The sequence below is a fragment of the Bactrocera oleae genome, chromosome 5 (genome assembly GCF_042242935.1).
Source record: "Bactrocera oleae isolate idBacOlea1 chromosome 5, idBacOlea1, whole genome shotgun sequence".
NCBI classification, from domain to species: Eukaryota; Metazoa; Arthropoda; class Insecta; order Diptera; family Tephritidae; genus Bactrocera; species Bactrocera oleae.
The window spans coordinates 3,151,013-3,170,504 of record NC_091539.1 but is presented as its reverse complement, the minus strand read 5'-3'; the positions used below and the strand labels follow the sequence as shown (position 1 = coordinate 3,170,504).

Below are 19,492 nucleotides of genomic sequence, written 5' to 3'. Positions count from 1 at the left end.
AAATTGTTAAAATTTTTTTGTTTGTTAAATTAAATTATAAATTTGTTTTTTTTTTTGTAATATTAAATTTTAAAATTTTTTGCGCTGTTAAAACGCTTGCTATAAAAATGTTCAACTAAAAAACTTTTTCTTACACAATGTGTAAGGAAATTAAATTTTTTTAATAATATATTAAATTTTTTTTAAATATTTAATTATAAAAGTTTTTTTGCGCTGTTAAAAAGCTTGCCATAAAAATCTTCAACTAAAAACTTTTGCTTACACAATATGTAAGGAAATTAATTTATTTTAATAAATTATTAAATTTTTTTTAATATTTAATTATTAAATTTTTTTTGCGCTGTTACAACGCTTGCCATAAAAATGTTCAGCTAAAAAAAAACAATAAACAAATAATAATTTTTATTTTAATAGTTAACACACTGCGTTTACAGTTTTTGCGATTAGTTTATTTATAAAAAAAAAAAACTTTCTATATTTATACATACTGTGTATGTAACGTTTCCTGCGCCAAGTTACGTGTTTATCTATTTATATATCTGGATTACACTTGCATTTGCGCACAGCTTGCGCACAATCACTGTGAAAAACCGTTATATCAAGACTTTTTATTGCGCAATTATTACACAATTTTCTTTTTAACTTTTTTCTTCACTTTCAGTGTCAATTAATTGCTGCATTTTGTTTTGCCTTTGCCTCAACACATTCTAACTGTTTTTTGTCATCTTCACTACACTCCAACAATTCTCAACGCCTTAACTCTTAAGTGTAATAATATCCTACTGAGCCACCACATAGTTTAGTATTTTGTTTTTTTTTTTTTGTTCATCGTAGTGAAATCACTACGCAACTACCTGGCACACCATATTAATGCCGTTTGGTAAATTTACACGATTATTTTTTAATCGATTAATAGAATTTGAACTTTTCTTTTTGATGTTTGTAGTGTTTTTGTTGCTGCCCTAATATGAGTAACACGCTGAAACACAAAATAGCTGCACACTCACCAGCTACGATTACACTACGCTGTTTTGTGACACATATGGAATTGTCGCTGCCTTCACTGCGTACACGCACATAACTCTTACAACAAAGTTATTGTCACAGCAGTGGCCAGCCAACACGTGCAGACTGGGCACACACACTATAGCCGTTTCTCCAACTCGCTAAGTATTGTAGCACTCGGCTCTATATAATTGGCGGTTATTGGCGCAGCATTGACATGCGGCGTCTCTTCCTCGCCGGCAAATATCAACTGCGGCAATAACGGTAGATCTATAGCAGCTAAGTCATCAAATGCGGGCAATTGTGTTTGTTCTAACTCTGGCGTTTGTTGTTGTTGCACCAGCTGTTGCTGCAAATGTACATCGTACTCATTACGGATATTAATGAGCTGCTCAGCTTGGCGCTGGTGCTCCACAATAATTTCATCCAGCTGCTGATTAAAGTTCTGTGACACATTTTGAGACAACAATTGCGCTTGTTGTTGGCATAAATTGCGTGCATTCGCTTGTATGCTCTGCAGCGACTGATCGATGTTCTGCAAAGAATTGTTGATGACTTCGTGAATTTCGGTTGTACTTGCAATGGGCAAAGTGGGTGTGGGCGGCGTTGTTGTGTTGCTCATGCCAGTTTTCGGCTGATGAATGATTTCTTCAACGTATATTTTATTGTTCTTTTTCTTACCACCGCTGCCATTGCTGTTGCTGCAGCTAGCGCCCGTTGCACGCGCACGCTTCAATGCTGGTGTGTGTGTTGCTGGATTTGCAACATCAAAGGGCGCAGTTTCAGCAATTATCGGCGCAGTTAGGCGCTGTTCCAGCGCGCTCGGCTGACTTGTGGATGCCTGCGTATTCATTTGCAGCACGCTCGGTCGCATCAAATTCGCTTGCGTTGCATCTGTGTGCATGGAATCGGACGAAAGGGTGTTTTGATCATTCGCAAAGTCTTCATCACTGCTATCTATTGAGATGGATGTATCACTGCTATCGCTGCAGCTTTGCGGTCCTCTTTGCGCCCTACGCAAGTCTCTACGCGTATTGCGACGTATATTTCTGCGCAAATTCTTTGCAGCAATATTTACCACGGACAACGATTGCATAATTGAGCTGCGTACCGAGGAGACTTCCGGCGGCACCAACATCATGCGTCGACGTCGTGTTCGCTCGTTGTCTGCCTGTGTAGCGGTATCTTCACCGCAGCCCGTGCCATTACTTTGGGTATAACGTGTTTGTAAATTGTCAATTAAAAACATTACAATGCGTTCCAAACGCACTGGATCGTGGGAGGCTGGCGCATCCACCGTTGAAGTGATGGGCAAAGCCGAATGTATAATTGTGGAAAAGCGTCGTTTCATATTCTCCATGTAATAGCGGCCTTCTTCCTCATCCAACAGCGTGTTGATACAAACGAAGGAGTAGACATTACGCGACGTGTCTACGGTATCGTAGTAGCCCTGCGAATGCAGATAAATGAAGTTTCCATTCCGTGTAAGTAGGCGATAATAGCTTTCACCTTGCTCGTCATAGTTGTCGTACATCTGCCGTAGCGCGACAATTACCCAACGCACATCATCGTGGTGTATGAAAGAGAACGGACTGAGATTGTAGACCTGCAAGGGAAGATGAGAATAAGTAGACGCCCATAAATAAGTCATTTAAAGCATTAAAAACCGCATAAATATGATTTATTTTGTTTTGCTGAAAACAATATGCTAATAAGATGTAAAAAAAAATTCGAAAAAATGTTAACTTCGCTTGCACCAAGGCCAAATACCCTTCACAAACGCTAAATACCCGTGCCCACGACAGTCGTGTCCACGTAACCGGAACGAACAGGGATTTTCATACCGCCAAAGACTCTCAACTCGGCAGAATTCTACCACAACAACAACAACGCTTCACAAATACAAAAGGTTCCTTACAAGCACTTGCTGCCGCTCGTTCAGTTTGTATGACAGCTATAAGCTATAGTAATGCGATCTGCACAATTTCTTCGCCGATTGCACCATAGCCTTAGACAATAACCCATGCCAAATTTCGTGAAGATATCTCGTTAAATGCAAAAGTTTTCCATACAAGCACTTGCTGCTGCTCGTTCAGTTTGTATGACAGCTATAAACTATAGTAATCCGATACCGCCGATTCCGACAAATGAGCGCTTCTTGGCGATAAAAGAATGTGTGCAAAATTTTTGAGCGATATCTGAAGAACTAAGAGTATATACAGACAGACGAACATGGCTAAAACGACTCAGCACATCAAGCTGATCATTTCTATATACATTTTACAGGGTCTCCGACGTTTCTGTCAGCCACAAAAATTACTATATCAGCTGCATTAAGTGTATCTTGCTTAGATTTGTTTAGAAATTTAGCACAAAAAAACACCAAATAATAAAAAATGTTATAACAGCTTATGTCTATTGGCATTTCTACAGTATGGCTAATAGTGCGCTTAGCAGGAACAGTGAGCTTATCTTAAATACTTTTATTTTTAAGCAAATAGAAAATAAAAAATACTAATAGCATATATGGTTATTACGAGCTGCCAGCTTTTCTTGTAATAAAATATATAGCCTCATCATCTAGTAAACTTCATTTGATAAATCATCTCGCACAACGTCACATATTTTTAGTTCACCGGTTTATTGACGAAAAAAAAAACAAAACAAATTTATAATTAAAAAGGTGCGACTAATAAAAAAAAACTATAAATATAAAAATATTAAAAAAAAAATTTTATTTAAATAAATTTAAAAAAAAATTTAATTTAAAAAAATTAAAAAAAAAAATTAAAATTTTTTTTTTTAAATAAAGAAATAACTAAAAACGAATTATAAAATAAATAATAATACAATAAAATAAAAATATAACAAAGCAAGTAAGGAGGGGCTAAATTCGGTTGTAACCGAACATTTTATACTACCGCAATTTATGCGGCTCACAAAATTTTATATAATGTACTTATGCGGTATAAAGCCCACCGGAAGTTCAAAAATATTTATAGCAAAAAGTACTCGAAAATTGGGTTCAACGAATTCGTTCCTGCAAAAGAAGTCGTGAAGGCCATTTGAATGATGTTATATTCAGAACTGTATCGATGATACTGCAAAACATTTGAATTTTCTTAACAATTAATGTGTTTTCTTTTTGTTTAATCATACCACACTTATTGGAAAACACTGCATTACATTAAAAATAAAATAAATATATGGACCCATGTATAAAACCTGATAGCTTAAAAATTAGGTGTAAAATTACAACAAGCTCTGTCTGAAGCTTGCAAGAGTAAATTATACCCTAAACAGGGTATATTAGGTTTGCCACAAAGTTTGTAACACCTAGAAGGAAACAGCGAGTCGATTTAGCCATGTCCGTTTGTATATTTGCGAAGGAACTAGTCGAAAAATTTTCGAGATATCGACATGCAATTTTTTACACATCCATTTCTCTTCAAGAAACTACTGATTTGTCGAAATAGGTGGTATTGGACCTCCATAGCATATAGCTGCCATACAAACTGACCAATCAAAATCAAGATAACGATTTTTTTTATATCCCTTTCTGCTATAAGAAATGCACCTGTGTAGGGTATTATAGCTTCTGTGCTGTCTTAGTTAACGTTTTTTCTTGCCTTAAGTTAATTTCGAAAGAAGGCAATCCTATAATTACATAAATGTATGTAAGTATGTATACAACTTAACAAAGCAAACGACAAACAGTTACTATGTTCATAACAATTTACTTATTTACATGTATTTAGATATATGTGCTATATACGTATAAATGTTTACCTACACGGTCAAGAAAAAAAGCTCCATAAATCTCTTTACATACGTTTGGAAGTTGTATATAGCTATAGTGTAATGCAGCGTAATGACAGAAAACTACTACTTAACAACAATACAATGCAGGGACACAAGTCTGAGGCAAATAAATAAAGGGTTTGTCGCCATTTATGCAGTAAAGTAATGTATGTAGTTATAAAAAAAATAAAAAATATATAAAAAAAAAATCGACAGCAGAAAATTTAGACTAAAAATGGAGTATTACACGACAGAACAACGTGGCTTCATTATTGCACAATATTTCAAAAATATTGAGAGCTTGGCGACCGAAAATTGCATACAAAATATGGTCGAAATAGTGTTTTAACTATTTTTTTTGTATTTAATTACAATCTTGCGTTAATTTTGGGTTAGTTTGCGACTGAAATTTCTTATACCTAGAACTAGTCTAAAGAAGTACCAATTGTAGAGCGATTTATTAAAAAATAATTTTATTTATTAATTATCATTATTATATGCATATTTTTATATTATATGAAGAATTTAATAAAATAAAAATAGTACCCCTTATACGAGCCATATATGTAGAAACATACGAACATACTAACTGGCAACATTGATTGCTACAATTATCAACGATGGACTTAAAATAAGTAAATAGAAATATACAGACACAAAATCACAAACAAGTGCATGCGCATATAAACATATATGTACATATACATATATACATATGTAGATAAAGTTGCGCATATAATTGGCCGTAAAAACCATGAACTTCTCAATGCTATCTGCAGTACGTCTGCCATCTAATCAAGCTACATACTAGAAACATATTTACAAAAGAAACACAAAACACACATGCACATATGTATGTATGTATGTACTTATAGCAAATCTTAAGTATAAAGTACAGCCATAAATGCGACGTCATACGATAGTGCACGGCATAACCTCAAATAATGTACAAAGTTATAGTTCAATTCTTATATGTATCTACATACATATATATCTACAGTTACTGACCGAAAATAACATTAAAATTTTGTGCACAACTATTTGCAAAAAAAACAAAAGAAGTGTCAACACAGTTCTTAGGAGGAAACAATTATTTTTTATAGTTAATAAAATTCATTTGAAACATTCATCAAAAGCAAAAATAACTAAATATAAATTTAAGTATTATCAGCAGACAACTTTTAAAGGAACTATTAGGAATTTCAATTGACAATAAAATAGAATAATGGAACAAAAACTCTCAAATAGTAGACTATTATAACTAAAAATGCAAATAAGTTAGAATTTTATTTGTGAGTACAGCTGCGCAGCGGCATAGATTTCACAAGAGCTTTGCAGACTGAATGTGGCATTTAATACCATGCCTCTTGGGCGTTTTCCAACAGTTCCATGAAAGAAACTTACGCCACTTTTTTGCATTTTCTTCACCGCTCCAATTGATATGCGCTGAAGCAAAAGCAATCCGATTGTTACACCGTCTTTTTGTCAACATTGAAACTTTCCGGGACAAACTTTTGAATAAATACTTTCTACAAGACGACGCGCAACAGTTTCCGAAGAAATTTCTACGCCCAATTCTATATGGATAGTTACAGAGGACTTCAAAGAATCGCTTTTTAATAAAAATCTCTATGTAATTGGCATCCTGAGACGTCGTTTTTCGTGGCCCTTCCCTAAACACGCATTCTTTTGGCGGTTCTAAAGTACTAAACACAAATTTTTGGGATTCTTTTTTTATAATTTTTGCTATTTTCCTATAGGCATAACCGGTATTTTGCAAATTTTTTATGAGCTTAACGCTCTGCCGCTGTGAATTGCTTTCCTCGGCTCATCTCTTTTACAAATAATACTTAATTATAAGAAAATGTCAAGTTTTAATAAATATCCTACAGAGTATATACTTACATATAATTGTTTACTAAATAATGCCTATAATTGATATTTTTATTCCTTGATTATATTTTTTTGTCACAACAAAAGCACACTTTTGTTTAATTTGAACACAAAGATAAGAGTGAAATGCAACAGTGTTTTAAAATGATAAATATTGTAGGAATCGATTACAAGCAAAACGTATCGGAAATCTATCGGGTAAATAATAATATTAATTATTTCGGAACCATATATTTGATCATATTTTATTGTCTGTAACAGTATATGCATGTACTGTTAAAACATCAAAATTTACTTGTATATATGTTAAACATATACAAATGTACATATGTACGATTTTAATAATTGATAACTAACAAATGATTGTGTTTTTTTTATGCAGTCAATGCAGCGCTATACCGAAAATCAATGGTTTATGTAAGGTTTCTTATAAGTGACAAAACTACACAATTAATTATGTGTAAAAACTTGGTCTAAACCCGTCGGGCTGGTTCACGCCAGACCATTATTCATTTTATTTTATGAACGCTAGTATCTTTTTATGTATGCTGACTTGTATAAAATTAACTTGACTTGTAGGTACAAATTTATGTATAAATGTATGTATGTGTAGAAACGTATCTGTGCGCTTGTTCTATTGCTCCATCTATTTATACGAAGCTGTTTGATATCAGCAAAAATACATATGTATATACATAAAACAGACATTCATCTCCTACTTAGGTACTAATATGCAACTCCCGCAGGGGTCACGGACTGCTATTAGAAAAAATGGTTTTATTTACAAGCTTTTCAAAGATATTGCAAAAAATAGAAAGATAAATAAAAATAGAATTAATAAAAAAATAATGAGTTAAAATGCGAATAAAATAGTTCTATATAAATATTTACAGTCAAGTCTATTTCTAACAAACGTAAAACATTTAATAGCGCTGTCGGTGAGCATCGACACACACATCTATCTTGTGCAAGCATACAAATTGTATGCATGTAGATATGCATGTATATTTGTAGGTATATATGTATTTATGTATATATGTATTTATACGGCATAAACAAAAATATCTACATACATACATATATATACACACATACATTCAAATATATGTAGGGTAGTGTGTGGCATTTTTTAACCAATCACACAATCACTGCGCTCACTTCAATTTATTATTTTCTAACTTTTCATTAGTAGAGTGCATATACATACATATTTACTTACTCACAATTTTTTTATAAGAATTCTTGTAATTTATTCATAAACTGGGCAGCTGGCATTGTGTACATAATTAAGCCCTCTCGATTTTTTGTGATAGCTATTGTTTTATTATTATTATTTGTTACTTCAAAAAAGCTTTCCACCACCAATTTATCAATGTAACAAAATTAGAATTTCGATCAAATAAAATTAAAATCCGTCAATCTTTTGTTTTGTTAGCACACATCACACACACTTCACAAAACCAGTTTGAACATAAAAAATAATACAATTAAAAATAACTTTAAAAAAATTAAAAATATACATTATTTACGTAAATTGAAAAGTGTTAAAACAAAACCCGAATGATTTGGTCTTGTCTACTTGATCATTTGATTTTTTTTGGTTGAATGGCAGTTCAATACGCTTAATGCGGCGAATGCCTTCACCGTTGAGCTGAATAACAAAAAAAATCTATACACAGCCATATATAAATATAAATGTATGCTTAAATACGCAAAGTCAATTTGACAACGAAAAATCAAATGTTATGCTCTGCTGTCTATTAAACAGCTGTGTGCACATATGTAAATAGACAGACAACCAAATTGTTTTCGGCAGTTCAAAATAAAAAATTTGCTATACATTTTATCGTTTTGTTTTTTAATTGTTTTCTTTTATACTTTTTAGCAGTTTTGCTTTTGCCGTATTCACATGTTGGGCGCGATAAGCCGCACCGTGTAGCCAGTACATATGTACAAGCATACAAATATAATATATTTGTTTCAATAACGCAAATAGCATCTAAAAGCTATAACCATATGTACATACATACACACAAAAAAGTGTACTTTGACTGATAAGGCGGCAAAGAAAAACAAAAAGACTAACAACACACTTTCAGCAAAGTGAGACTTCTATCGACCGAACCTACCCGAAGCAAATAATTGAGCTATTTATATTTATTTATAAAATTACTCTTTACGGCACTACCTGCATTTTTAGCACTTAGTTGCCACACAAATTTGTCTAATTGTCTAATACAATATTACATATTAATATGTGTGCGTATGTTTGCAAATGTGATTTTATGCATAAAGCTAAAAATAGTGGTAAACAACGTTACCTCATCTCTCATGTATCCAGCTACCAGCCCGATACGCTGATCACAGTCAATTATTCGTCCGTCAATTAAATGGCGTGTTCTATATTCCATGCGTCCGCTATTCTCGCTCGTTAGGTAAGTAGTAATCTTTGGTGTATGTATGATGCGTGCCATACCCACAAGCACCACATCGTTGCCACTGATGCCGTGCAGTGCGGCTTGTGCTATAACATCGTGCTGCATTGCATGGACACCTTCTGTGCCATTGTAACGTGTCCGCCGCAACACATGTGACACAATCGGAAATGTACCATTTGAGCAGGAGTAGTCGCTGCGTCGGAAACAGCCATCAATTCGCACCAATTCATACTTTCGATTCGCCTCTGAACGTGTACCCGCTCGTGCTAGACGTACAACAAATGAACGCTTATCGTTACGCAAGCGTTCATCAATGTCTCTCAAAAACGTATCACTGTTTTCATTACTATTACTATCATTGTTTTGCTGCTGCATTTGATATTCGTGACTGCAACGGAATAGCGCCTCCATGTCACGTGGTATTAGTTGTTGCAGTATGTTTGGATGATCGTCCGGATGCGTTATGCTCAGTATATTTTGTCCATAGAGATCCGTTTGACAATGTCCGAGCAATTTCTCCACACTGTTTGATACAACGACAATTTGTCCATGACAGGTTAATGTTAGGAAGAAGCTGTCTAATAAGTATGTCAACGCATCAGAAAAATGCGGATCTTGTGAGAGCTGTGTCATTGTTTGCCTTCTTGGTACTGATTTACCAAATATGTATTGCAAACGTAAACCATGTGCCGCACACCTTAGTATTCCGGTTCTGTCCAATCGTCGCGATGAATCCGCCGCCTGTGGCACTATGGAAGCTAGTTCGCGTATACTTGCATTCACTTTGTCCCGGCGGTGCTTTTCGGCTAAATTGCGTGCCTCCCGTCCACTATGCGACCCGGCTGTCACGCCCCCTTCCGTATCAATTGATCCCATTACTTTTGGCATTATGGACAAGCACTTTTACTACAATATCTCTACAACTAGTTTTCACTTGTAATATACAATATCTATTAAGTTTTGCGATTTTTTTCTATTCACAACGGCTGCTGGAGATCACACGCCATTCCTTGGTGCTTCGCCTTACACTGTCCTAAGCAATATTCGTCGTCTTTTTTCTCAAGGTCTCACTTCTATAGGTCTGACTACCGCTTTGCGTACCGCACACCCCGCTTGAAATCTTATTCAATGTTTTCTTTTTCGTTTTCTTTTTCTTGTTTGGTTGCGTGTCCGTTCTTACTCTTTTACATACTACTGGTCATAGATCTAATTTATAACTAACATAATATAAGGGAATACTTTACGATGATAACTACTAAAGATTTAACGCGCGTTGATAGCTTCACACAAATTCTTGATTAATAGTTTTCACAGATTTTTCACCAATATAAGCGTTTTTCACCTTTTCCGCTTCTCTTTTATTAAACACTTCAAATGGAAAATTTTTGTTTTGTTATGCCTGCTTCTTTCATTTCTTCTGAACAAGGTTAGCGACGTTGTTGGTGTGACAGTTTATCAAGAATAATAAATACAGAGTGACTGCAATGGTCAAATATGAATAAAGTGATAAAACAGACATTTAATGCGATTAACAATACTTTTATATCAAAGCAAAAAACAATACAACTTTTGTACCAAATTAGAAACACCTGATTAAATAATGAATGTGTAGTCAACAGATTTCTGATTTATACATTTTTGATAGCGAATATAGATAAATAGATTTATATGCTGTGTGATTGTGCAAAGAAATATAGTTTAACAAATTAAATTATTACCAATCTAACGCCCTGTTTTCTGTGTGTGTGTGTTTTTTAGTATTGTATTTGACAATTAACTTCATATAGTTTTCTACAGATGCAATTTTCTACGAAAGTTCAACGAACAGATAAATTTTTGAAAAATGATTCAGACTTGTAGAAAATAGTAAAGTTTTCGGCAAAAAACCGCAGCGCTATGTCGCGACCTACGACCATATCTGTGGAGCCCAGTTCACCCGTGCAGAAAGTGTGGAAACCCGAATGTAAGTATTATTTATGTGTCTTGCATCCCTGACCACAGCTAATATGCTGCTTTGTTAGTGTATAAAATACAGCTGGAAGCGCCCACGCCCAAACCTTTGCACCGCACACGTCCCTTAACAATAAACAACATTAAGGATGAAGAGCATTGTTATGGTCCAGAGTATCACGGCTCAATGGGGCATCTAGAAGCTGAACAACTTTTGTCCAATAAATCAGATGGCACTTACTTGTTGCGTCGTAGTCCCAAAGCAGATGATTATTTTACGTTAAGCGTGCGTTTTAATTATCGTACCAAACACTTTAAGATCTATTATAAGCCTGGCAAAGGACACTACTTGCAAGAACAATCCAAACACTATGATACCATACATGATTTGGTTGCTGATGGTCTAGTTAATTTTTACATGCAATTACATGCTGCACCCATCATACTACAAATAAATCAGCAAACGCGCAATTGCTACCAACAGAGTCCATACATGACACTTAACCGACGTAAATTGAGAGCATTATCCCATGAGCTTGGCAAGTCAATGGTGACAGCGAAAGACAATTGTGGTGTTATAGAGATTACAAACACTGATGTCAATGGCGATTGCGATAGTGTCAAAGTGCCGGTAAATAAAGAAGTTACCAACAAAATGAAGGACGCCAGTGATACCGCCGACTTAATACTACCACTTGTCTATGAAAAGGCACACACCTTTAAGGTGCATAACTTTAAGGGTCTCAATTGGTGTGAGTTTTGTGCGAATTTTCTTTGGGGTTTCACCGCACAAGGTATGAAGTGTGAAGCATGCGGTTTCATGGCGCATTTCAAATGCGCGGAGTTAGTGCCGGCCAAATGCGTGCCGGATATGAAGCTTATACGTGGTGTGTTTGGCACTGATTTGACTACGGTAGTGCAGCTGTATCAAAGCAGTGTACCATTCGTTGTGAGACGTTGTGTGGAAGAGGTTGAGGCACGTGGTATGTTGCAAGAGGGTATATATCGTGTGTCGGGCTTCGCAGATGAAATAGACGCGCTCAAATTGGCATTGGATCGTGATGGTGAAAAGACGGACATGTCGGAGGGCGCTTACGGTAATGTAAATGTGATAGCCGGCACGTTGAAACTCTATCTACGTCTACTGCCTGTGCCGCTTATCACGTTTCAAGCTTATCCGAGTTTTATGCAAGCAGCAAGTAATTAACTGAAATACGTGAAAGCTTATTAGCGTTTATTGAACAATTCTTCTTCTTATAGGAAGCCCTAACGCTGCAGACCAGATAAGTAATATGACTGAGGCGGCTAAACGTTTACCGCCAGCGCATTATAATTGTCTCAAATTTATGGCAGAGCATTTAAAACGGTACTTCAACATAACTGCCAATCAAATTTTTATTTTTTGTTTACATTGCGAATTCTTTTTAGAGTGGCTTCCCATTACGCGGCTAACAAAATGAATGAGCATAATTTAGCCACAGTATTTGCGCCAACACTGATAGCTACTCCACAGCATTTGACCAATTTAACGGAAGAGATTTTTATGTTATCTACGTTAATCGCGAACTGCGGGAATATTTTCGTTTAGTCGCATATTGTAGATCTAATTGCAAAGGGCATCAAATTGAAGGTTTTAGGCAATATTTACGAATTATTATTAAGTAACAAAGCTTGAGTAAATGCCGTAGGCCACGAATTTAAATACATTAAAATTAGTTGACGAATATTTAAAACAAATTTTACACATTCTCAAATTTCATACAACTTTTTTATGTATAAAACCAAAGTATTTTTTACGTAGTAATAAAAAAAAAATCATGATATGCATTCAAACACGTTGTGATATATTGCAGGCTAGTTGCAACAGTTGCATAGCCCAGTTGGTACCAATACTGCAACATTTTATATAGTTTGGCTATTGTTATTACATGTGTATGTACGTTTAACAGATAATTATTATTTTTTTTTTAATAGATTCTTACATATCAAATCTATAGTAAATCGAGTATATCAAAAACGTGGAGTAAAGAAGAACACAGCGTAAACGTTAAAGGCAAATAATACTCCACGATGAGCAATCACAAGTGGGCGGGTGGACAAATAGATATGTTTCTTTACAGAAAATATGGTGTCGTATTCTGTTGTGGTATGACTCGATCCGTTTCTGGCACCGCATTAAAAATACTGGTTGTGCGATCTTTCGCAGTTTTAAACGTCAGAATCGCAGCTACATTGCCACAACGATAGCAATAGTTGGGCGCTGACCATACTGTTACAAGCTTACTATCGAACATGTATTTAATACCTTCGTTGACAAGCTGATGTGCGCGACAAATCAATTCTAAATTGTTAATATTCATAAAGTCCTTTGTCACTAGCTGCCCGAATAACCAACCAGCACCACGCGGACTCTGTCCCCTGAAAATACACATGCATTAAACATAATTTGCATAAAGCAAGTTTCTTTAGTACTTACCACAGGTCCATATCTTCTGGATCCGACCACACGAGATCACAGAATGCACCCTTATAAGGAATTTCCCCATTACGGTCTATAGTACGTATTTGGTCAAGTGTGATAATTTCTGGGCTGAGACCACCATGCACACATAGCACCTCTTCATCAATTATCTAAAAAAAACAAAAAACGTTTAGTATACAATTTTAATTTGAATATTCGCTAAACTAACCGCAGCAATCGTCAGCAGGTCAAAAACTTTGCAACAATATTTCCATGCATTGGCATTTCCATACTTGGTGAAACATTCATCGAAAAAGCCGTACACTTTGGTAATTTGTCTCGATTCGTGATTGCCACGAAGCAGTGTAATGCGGTCAGGATAACGTGCCTATATAAATATGTAAAATATCAATGTGTTAAATATAAAAAAAAACATATGAATGAGGACACTCACCTTTAGTGTAAGCAGACGTGTCAATGTTTCGAGACTATAATAGCCTCGGTCCACAAAATCACCCATGAAAATGTAGTTAGTATCAGGTATTTGACCACCTGTGCGGAAGAGTTCTTCCAAATCGTAAAACTGTCCATGTATATCACCGCAAACTGTGACGGGCGTGCTAACTGGTTGTATGTTGGATTCCTCAAGTAAAATTTCACACACGATATCACATAGCTTTTTCAAGTCATTCTCTGGCAAATATTTACATTCCTTAACTGTCTCAATCCACTTATCGAGATCTGACATTGTGATTACTTTAGTTTTTACAAATTAATTAGTCTTTTATCTGCGTTATTAAAATTAATTTTTACAAGACTTTGCGTTAAATTCTATTATAAATGTTGGGTAGATTTCTGCTAGCACAGGCTGCAATTATTGTTTTTGCAGAGGTGCTGATGACAGTTGGAAATGTCAAAGTAGTTGAATTATATGTGCTGCTTCTTTTAGACAAGTCGTTCACAATAGTGAAGTATACGTTACGGCTCAATATCATGTATGTTTATATTATATGAAAATGTATTTAAATTATTATTGAAGAATTGTGAGACAATAATTGGTTGTTGCTTAGAAGAGTTATTAGCACTATTTCTTTTAGTTAATTTGCAATGCTTTGGTCGGATGTAAGCCCTGGCTCGTTGCGTTACGTAGAGACACCGAATATCGTATGAATCGCGCACCTATCAACTCACGACTACCCGAAACAGTATACCTTAAAAGAATTTGCATGGACACTAATATAGACACACGACGCAAGTCCTTTGTTGTAGTGGTTATCTTAAACATGTTAGATTGGCAAGGTTTAAGTTAGTTGCCTTCGATATCATCTAACGGGAGGGCCAGGAAATGTGCAAATCGGACGGGGTCGTATCATAGGGTTAGAAGTGTTAGATGAGTGGCACTCTTTCTACGCAAGACATATACTTGCTATGGCGGGGTCGATTTTGTATAGGTGAGAGTTTAATCTGTAACAACATCCAGTCCGAAGTGGCGCAAAAGTCACTCTAGATTTGCAAGGCAACTCGAACTCTAGGTCTGCAATGGGTGGTAGTTTGACTCCAAGTGCGCCATTCACTGGCAGGGAGGCGGTAAAGGTGCTAATGGCTCCATTTTGAATGACGGTCAGTGCGTGTCTGAAGTTAGTTGCGTCTCGTCGGTATATTCGGTATTGATGCTCCTAGGTGGCGTTTCCGCTCAAAGCAGATCGCTGCAAGGGTGATTTCTACGAAAGCATGCTAGCAGAAACTTCTTGGAGAGTAATGCATTTTGTTTCTTACCCAGAAACATGAAGGCCTCAACGTTTAATGGGAGACATCAAGAGGCATCCTGTTATCGTATGAAGTGCAGTGTTCTGGCACGTCTAAAGCTTCTTCGTCTGCGTTCCGAATTCAATATCGGTGCTGCGTAGGTCATAGTTGGCTGTGCAATTACCTTGTAAATTGCCAACAGCGTTCCTTTGTCTTTTCTCCAGATGCTGCCGGCTAAGCTTTCAATTTGTAATTTGCCAACAATTTCAAATTCACTTTGAGGTTATGCCATGCATATGTATGTATATATGTATGTTTAAAAAAAATGTTGAAATTGAAATTTAATGCCAACATCTGCATAAACTTTGCAAATACATATGTATGTATTTATATATATAATATAAATTTAATGCGAATAATAAATAACAATTAAGTAAATGTTCCAAGATAACCTCAAATACAGGCAATGTTTGGTTCCAAATAGGATTTGTTGGTATGAGATGAACTTCATATGAAACTAGAGGTTGATAAGGTGTTATTTATTGTTGATAAGAAAGGCGTAAAATTTTAGAAAAAAATTTAAACAATATGAGCGAAATGTGTTTGTAGTAGAGAATTTATTAGCGGGTGAAATAAGATTTCGAGGCTAGATAAGCTGATGTACATAAGTACATATGAGCAGCTTTCATTGGTAACATTTCTTTTGGTTTAAATATGTACAATAAAATACCACAAAAAAGAATTAAATGTGAATATATAGTTGCTATCGTAAAAGTTGCAATAAAATACGGCATCTATGGTCACTCTGTATAAAGAAACGGTAATTATTTACTGTGTTTGGTTTAGCTGTTGATTGCGTTGACTTGCATAAATTTTTAAATATAAAAATATATAAGCTGTTTACTATTTTTAAATGCATATGAAAACAAAAACAATAGTATATAAAGGCATACGTATGAATATACACACGTACGTACGTATATACACATTTTGATAAGCGCCTAACGAAAAAACAAATATATGTAATGCGAATATAGTTGTTTACAGGGTGTTTATGCAGGGAAAGGGAGGTCTGATTGTAGACGGCGACTATCAATAAAATTGTAGGTATGTATGCATATGCATATGTACTTACTTCGGTAGCGGCCTATGTACATCTATACATACATATGTAATTCTTTGTTAATTTCTATTTCACTGTTTACGTTCACAACCAATAGACCAGAACAAAATCTTTAATTGTTAAAGTGACATTGTCTTATCTACATATGTATGTACATATGTATGTGCATATGTAAGTGCAAAAATATTTGACGTTTGCAATGATTAATCTACATAGTATGTATGCAAAAAAGCAATAATTTATAGTTTTTATTTAACAATTTTATTAAATTTCGCGATAGCCGATTTTAATTTCATCAGAATTCTGCACAACAATATGCCATTTGGAGCTAAATAACACTTAGACACTATTATTGCTCCGTAATGTAAGTAAAAGCAATAGCAGTGTATAAAGAGTGTAAAAGTACACGTAACCGGAACGCACACAGAGTTTCACTTGGCCAAGGACTATCAACTCGGCAGCATTGCTCAAAATTATTTCAGAGATGTTTTCCGCCATTGCAAAACAATAAAAGTATGAAGAAACAAACGTGAATATGCAACTGATGTCAAACTTATGACTTATGAACTTATGCCATCGGTCCACATACAGTTATCATAGTGAAATTGCTATTCGAAGAGTTCGGCGAGCTAAAATTTTTGTTAATCATTAAAGTAACGTTATTTTTCTTTTGTATTGCAGTACTGAAAATTGAATCACTGCAGGCTTAGAAACACCCTTTACTTTTGAAATACAAATTAGACAAAAGCGTGTGGGAAGTGAACACGTGATATTTGGCTGGGAAAATACTTTGTATTGCTAGCCGATAATTGTTATATGGTCAATAACGTAGAAAGCTTTAATAAAAGATCTTGGACAATAATTTTTTTCTTATTCCCGATAAAAAAAATATACATGTTACGTAAGTCGTATATAATAACTATGAAGTAGACTACTAACAAATACGTTAGTGATAACAAAATTTCTACACTAATCTTGAGTGGTCTTATCAAAGCGCCAGAATTGTGTGAGCATTATACTTTTGATGGTAAAAAAATATAGCAAAAACATTTGGCTATTTTGGTAAGTAAGTGGCATGAGTAACGGCAGAAGCCAAAAGTAGTTGAAAATTTCACAGACGTCAGTTATTTGAATTGCAACGAAAATATGAGGTAGGTCTGAGTTCCTAATCGCACTAATTATCAACGAAGCATGTATTGAGTACATAACATAATATTATATTAAGCTGTTGCTATAAGAAAGCTTTAACCGATTTTGTATAAAAATTATAATACTTTTTTATTTATGAGCATAATTTAATGCGTTTAACTAGTCTGTGTACGCTAGGACTGTGGAATAATAATAAACACAACAAAATATTGAAAGCTTATCATAAGCTTTTATTAAATTGTCTGTACATATGTATATATGTATGTACACTTGATAATGATTCCTAACTGATATCAGTGCAAAACGGCATTATACACGCGCATCTGTTTGTACATACATACATTTTAGCTAATTATAGTGAGAAAAACAAGTCAATAAATCGCAATAGTAATCAACACGAATAAATATACTTCAAGCAACAATGTTAGGTAGAACTTTTTTATTTAATACATACTTAGTTATGCCCAGGGTAAGAATGATTGAAGAGAAGTTGGCCATACAATGATAATGTCCCCGAAGGTTTATAATAGCAGCACATGGAATGGATTAGATATTCATAAACCTCAGTTGCAGCCGAGACTATGCGGACTACTACTGGTGTATAGAAAAAATCGAAAAAAAATTTTTTTTTTTTGCGTACAGCAGGTAGCATGCCGCAACCGAATTTTGAGAGAACCTCTGAAAAAAGCTGTCTGACGTTGAGTAAGATTTTTCTGCTTAAAATTATCTCAAATTCGAAAATCCAAACCAAATTTATTATTACTACAGGTAAATGGTAATGATCGAGTGACTAGTTAAAATTTTATTTTTCGACAAAAAGGCGGCTTAGCAAACAGGCATTTTTTGTGAAAAATTTTGTATTTTAGAGTGTCACAGTCGGTCCGAGAAATTATACGCACCGACACCGGAAACAACTTTTCAAGAAAAACCTGTTTAAATTTTCAGCCACGACTACGTTAAGTTAAAAAATCTTACAAATACGCGCATAGCTCCGGTACTATACAAAAAATAATACTTTTTTTGAAACTCACAAATTTATAGCCTCCCAAAAACTTGCCAGGAGTCTGTATTTATCGAATAAAATCCAGACGTATACGAAAATATAAAAGATAGCCCAGTCAAAAATGTAGTTAAGTAAGAGATGACGTTAAGGAAATGCGGTGTGACAGCTCTAACGGCGTTGCGAGAACACTAGGAGTAGTAGTCAGTATTCTCTAGAAACGCTAACAATTTACTAATTGCTGAAGGCGCGTCTAAAGCTACTCAATTTGAATTTTGAAGATTTAATACCAGTTCAAACTTATTTCAAAACCAATCTCTTCCCAACTCAGCTTTGTGCTCTGAGGGGCTTGTGTCAAGCCTCACTCCGACACACCTTTTTTTCGCTGGCTTAAAATTCGCTAGCTTAAAATACGCTGTCTTGTGTTTATAGTAAATCGTTTTGAAAAACAAATTTTTATACGGTTTTCGGCGCATACACTGCTTATCCATCTCGCCTATTATGGCGCGAGCTTTTTATTGTCAACATTTTTATTTACAATACCTTTAATATATTGAAAATATTAATCACACGAATCAAAAGCGGAACTTACATCCAATACGTACTGATCAGCACTAGCAGTCTTGTTGTCGTCGTCGAAGTGAACACGTGAGGGCGAAATACAGCGGCCGCCGCCAACGAATGTTTACTTAGCGGGTCAATCAGCAGACAGACAGAGTACAAGTAGCTTCGCTTTAGTTAACTTAAATAGCGCATGCTTTATGCGAATAAGCTTAATTGAGAATATAATAATAATTTCATGCTCACACAACGCAACGCGTACTCAGTTGAGTAATAGGCAATCGGCACTTGCAATAAACATTTTGAGTTATAACATTGAATAACAGTCAGTGAAGTAAGACGTACACGCGCGGAACTATGCGCCA

At 35.1% G+C, this 19,492-nt stretch overlaps 3 protein-coding genes and 1 long non-coding RNA gene across 4 annotated transcripts; 1 reads left to right on the top strand and 3 right to left on the bottom strand.

The window, feature by feature from the left end:
• Positions 1-469: 469 nt before the first annotated feature.
• LOC106619915 (circadian locomoter output cycles protein kaput) lies at positions 470-10,567 on the bottom strand. The gene is made up of 2 exons (XM_014238246.3): positions 9,021-10,567; positions 470-2,611 (listed from the first exon to the last, which is right to left on the bottom strand). Exons 1-2 carry the CDS (start codon positions 10,023-10,025, stop codon positions 1,145-1,147), a joined length of 2,472 nt encoding a protein of 823 aa, XP_014093721.2. The 5' UTR covers positions 10,026-10,567; the 3' UTR covers positions 470-1,144.
• Positions 10,568-10,890: 323 nt separating this feature from the next.
• Positions 10,891-12,920, top strand: RhoGAP5A (Rho GTPase activating protein at 5A). The gene is made up of 4 exons (XM_014238340.3): positions 10,891-11,100; positions 11,159-12,286; positions 12,348-12,453; positions 12,516-12,920. The coding sequence occupies exons 1-4, from the start codon at positions 11,034-11,036 to the stop codon at positions 12,673-12,675; spliced, it is 1,461 nt and encodes a 486-aa protein (XP_014093815.2). The 5' UTR covers positions 10,891-11,033; the 3' UTR covers positions 12,676-12,920.
• On the bottom strand, positions 12,911-14,454 carry PpV (Protein phosphatase V). Its single transcript, XM_070110011.1, has 4 exons — positions 14,003-14,454; positions 13,778-13,936; positions 13,564-13,718; positions 12,911-13,505 (listed from the first exon to the last, which is right to left on the bottom strand). The coding sequence occupies exons 1-4, from the start codon at positions 14,294-14,296 to the stop codon at positions 13,202-13,204; spliced, it is 912 nt and encodes a 303-aa protein (XP_069966112.1). The 5' UTR covers positions 14,297-14,454; the 3' UTR covers positions 12,911-13,201.
• A 4,508-nt stretch (positions 14,455-18,962) lies between these two features.
• On the bottom strand, positions 18,963-19,298 carry LOC118680317 (uncharacterized). The gene is made up of 2 exons (XR_004975850.2): positions 19,172-19,298; positions 18,963-19,109 (listed from the first exon to the last, which is right to left on the bottom strand). It is a non-coding gene; the product is annotated as an uncharacterized lncRNA (long non-coding RNA).
• Positions 19,299-19,492: the final 194 nt, after the last annotated feature.

Coding starts and splice junctions, on each gene's coding strand:
- RhoGAP5A (XM_014238340.3), top strand. CDS start 11,034: ATGTCGCGACCTACGACCATATCTGTGGAGCCCAGTTCACCCGTGCAG. Junction 11,101..11,158: donor GAAAGTGTGGAAACCCGAAT/GTAAGTATTATT, acceptor CTGCTTTGTTAG/TGTATAAAATACAGCTGGAA. Junction 12,454..12,515: donor ATGGCAGAGCATTTAAAACG/GTACTTCAACAT, acceptor AATTCTTTTTAG/AGTGGCTTCCCATTACGCGG.
- PpV (XM_070110011.1), bottom strand. CDS start 14,296: ATGTCAGATCTCGATAAGTGGATTGAGACAGTTAAGGAATGTAAATAT. Junction 13,719..13,777: donor ACCTGCTGACGATTGCTGCG/GTTAGTTTAGCG, acceptor TGTTTTTTTTAG/ATAATTGATGAAGAGGTGCT. Junction 13,506..13,563: donor CCAGAAGATATGGACCTGTG/GTAAGTACTAAA, acceptor GTGTATTTTCAG/GGGACAGAGTCCGCGTGGTG.
- LOC106619915 (XM_014238246.3), bottom strand. CDS start 10,025: ATGCCAAAAGTAATGGGATCAATTGATACGGAAGGGGGCGTGACAGCC. Junction 2,612..9,020: donor CTGGATACATGAGAGATGAG/GTAACGTTGTTT, acceptor CTTCCCTTGCAG/GTCTACAATCTCAGTCCGTT.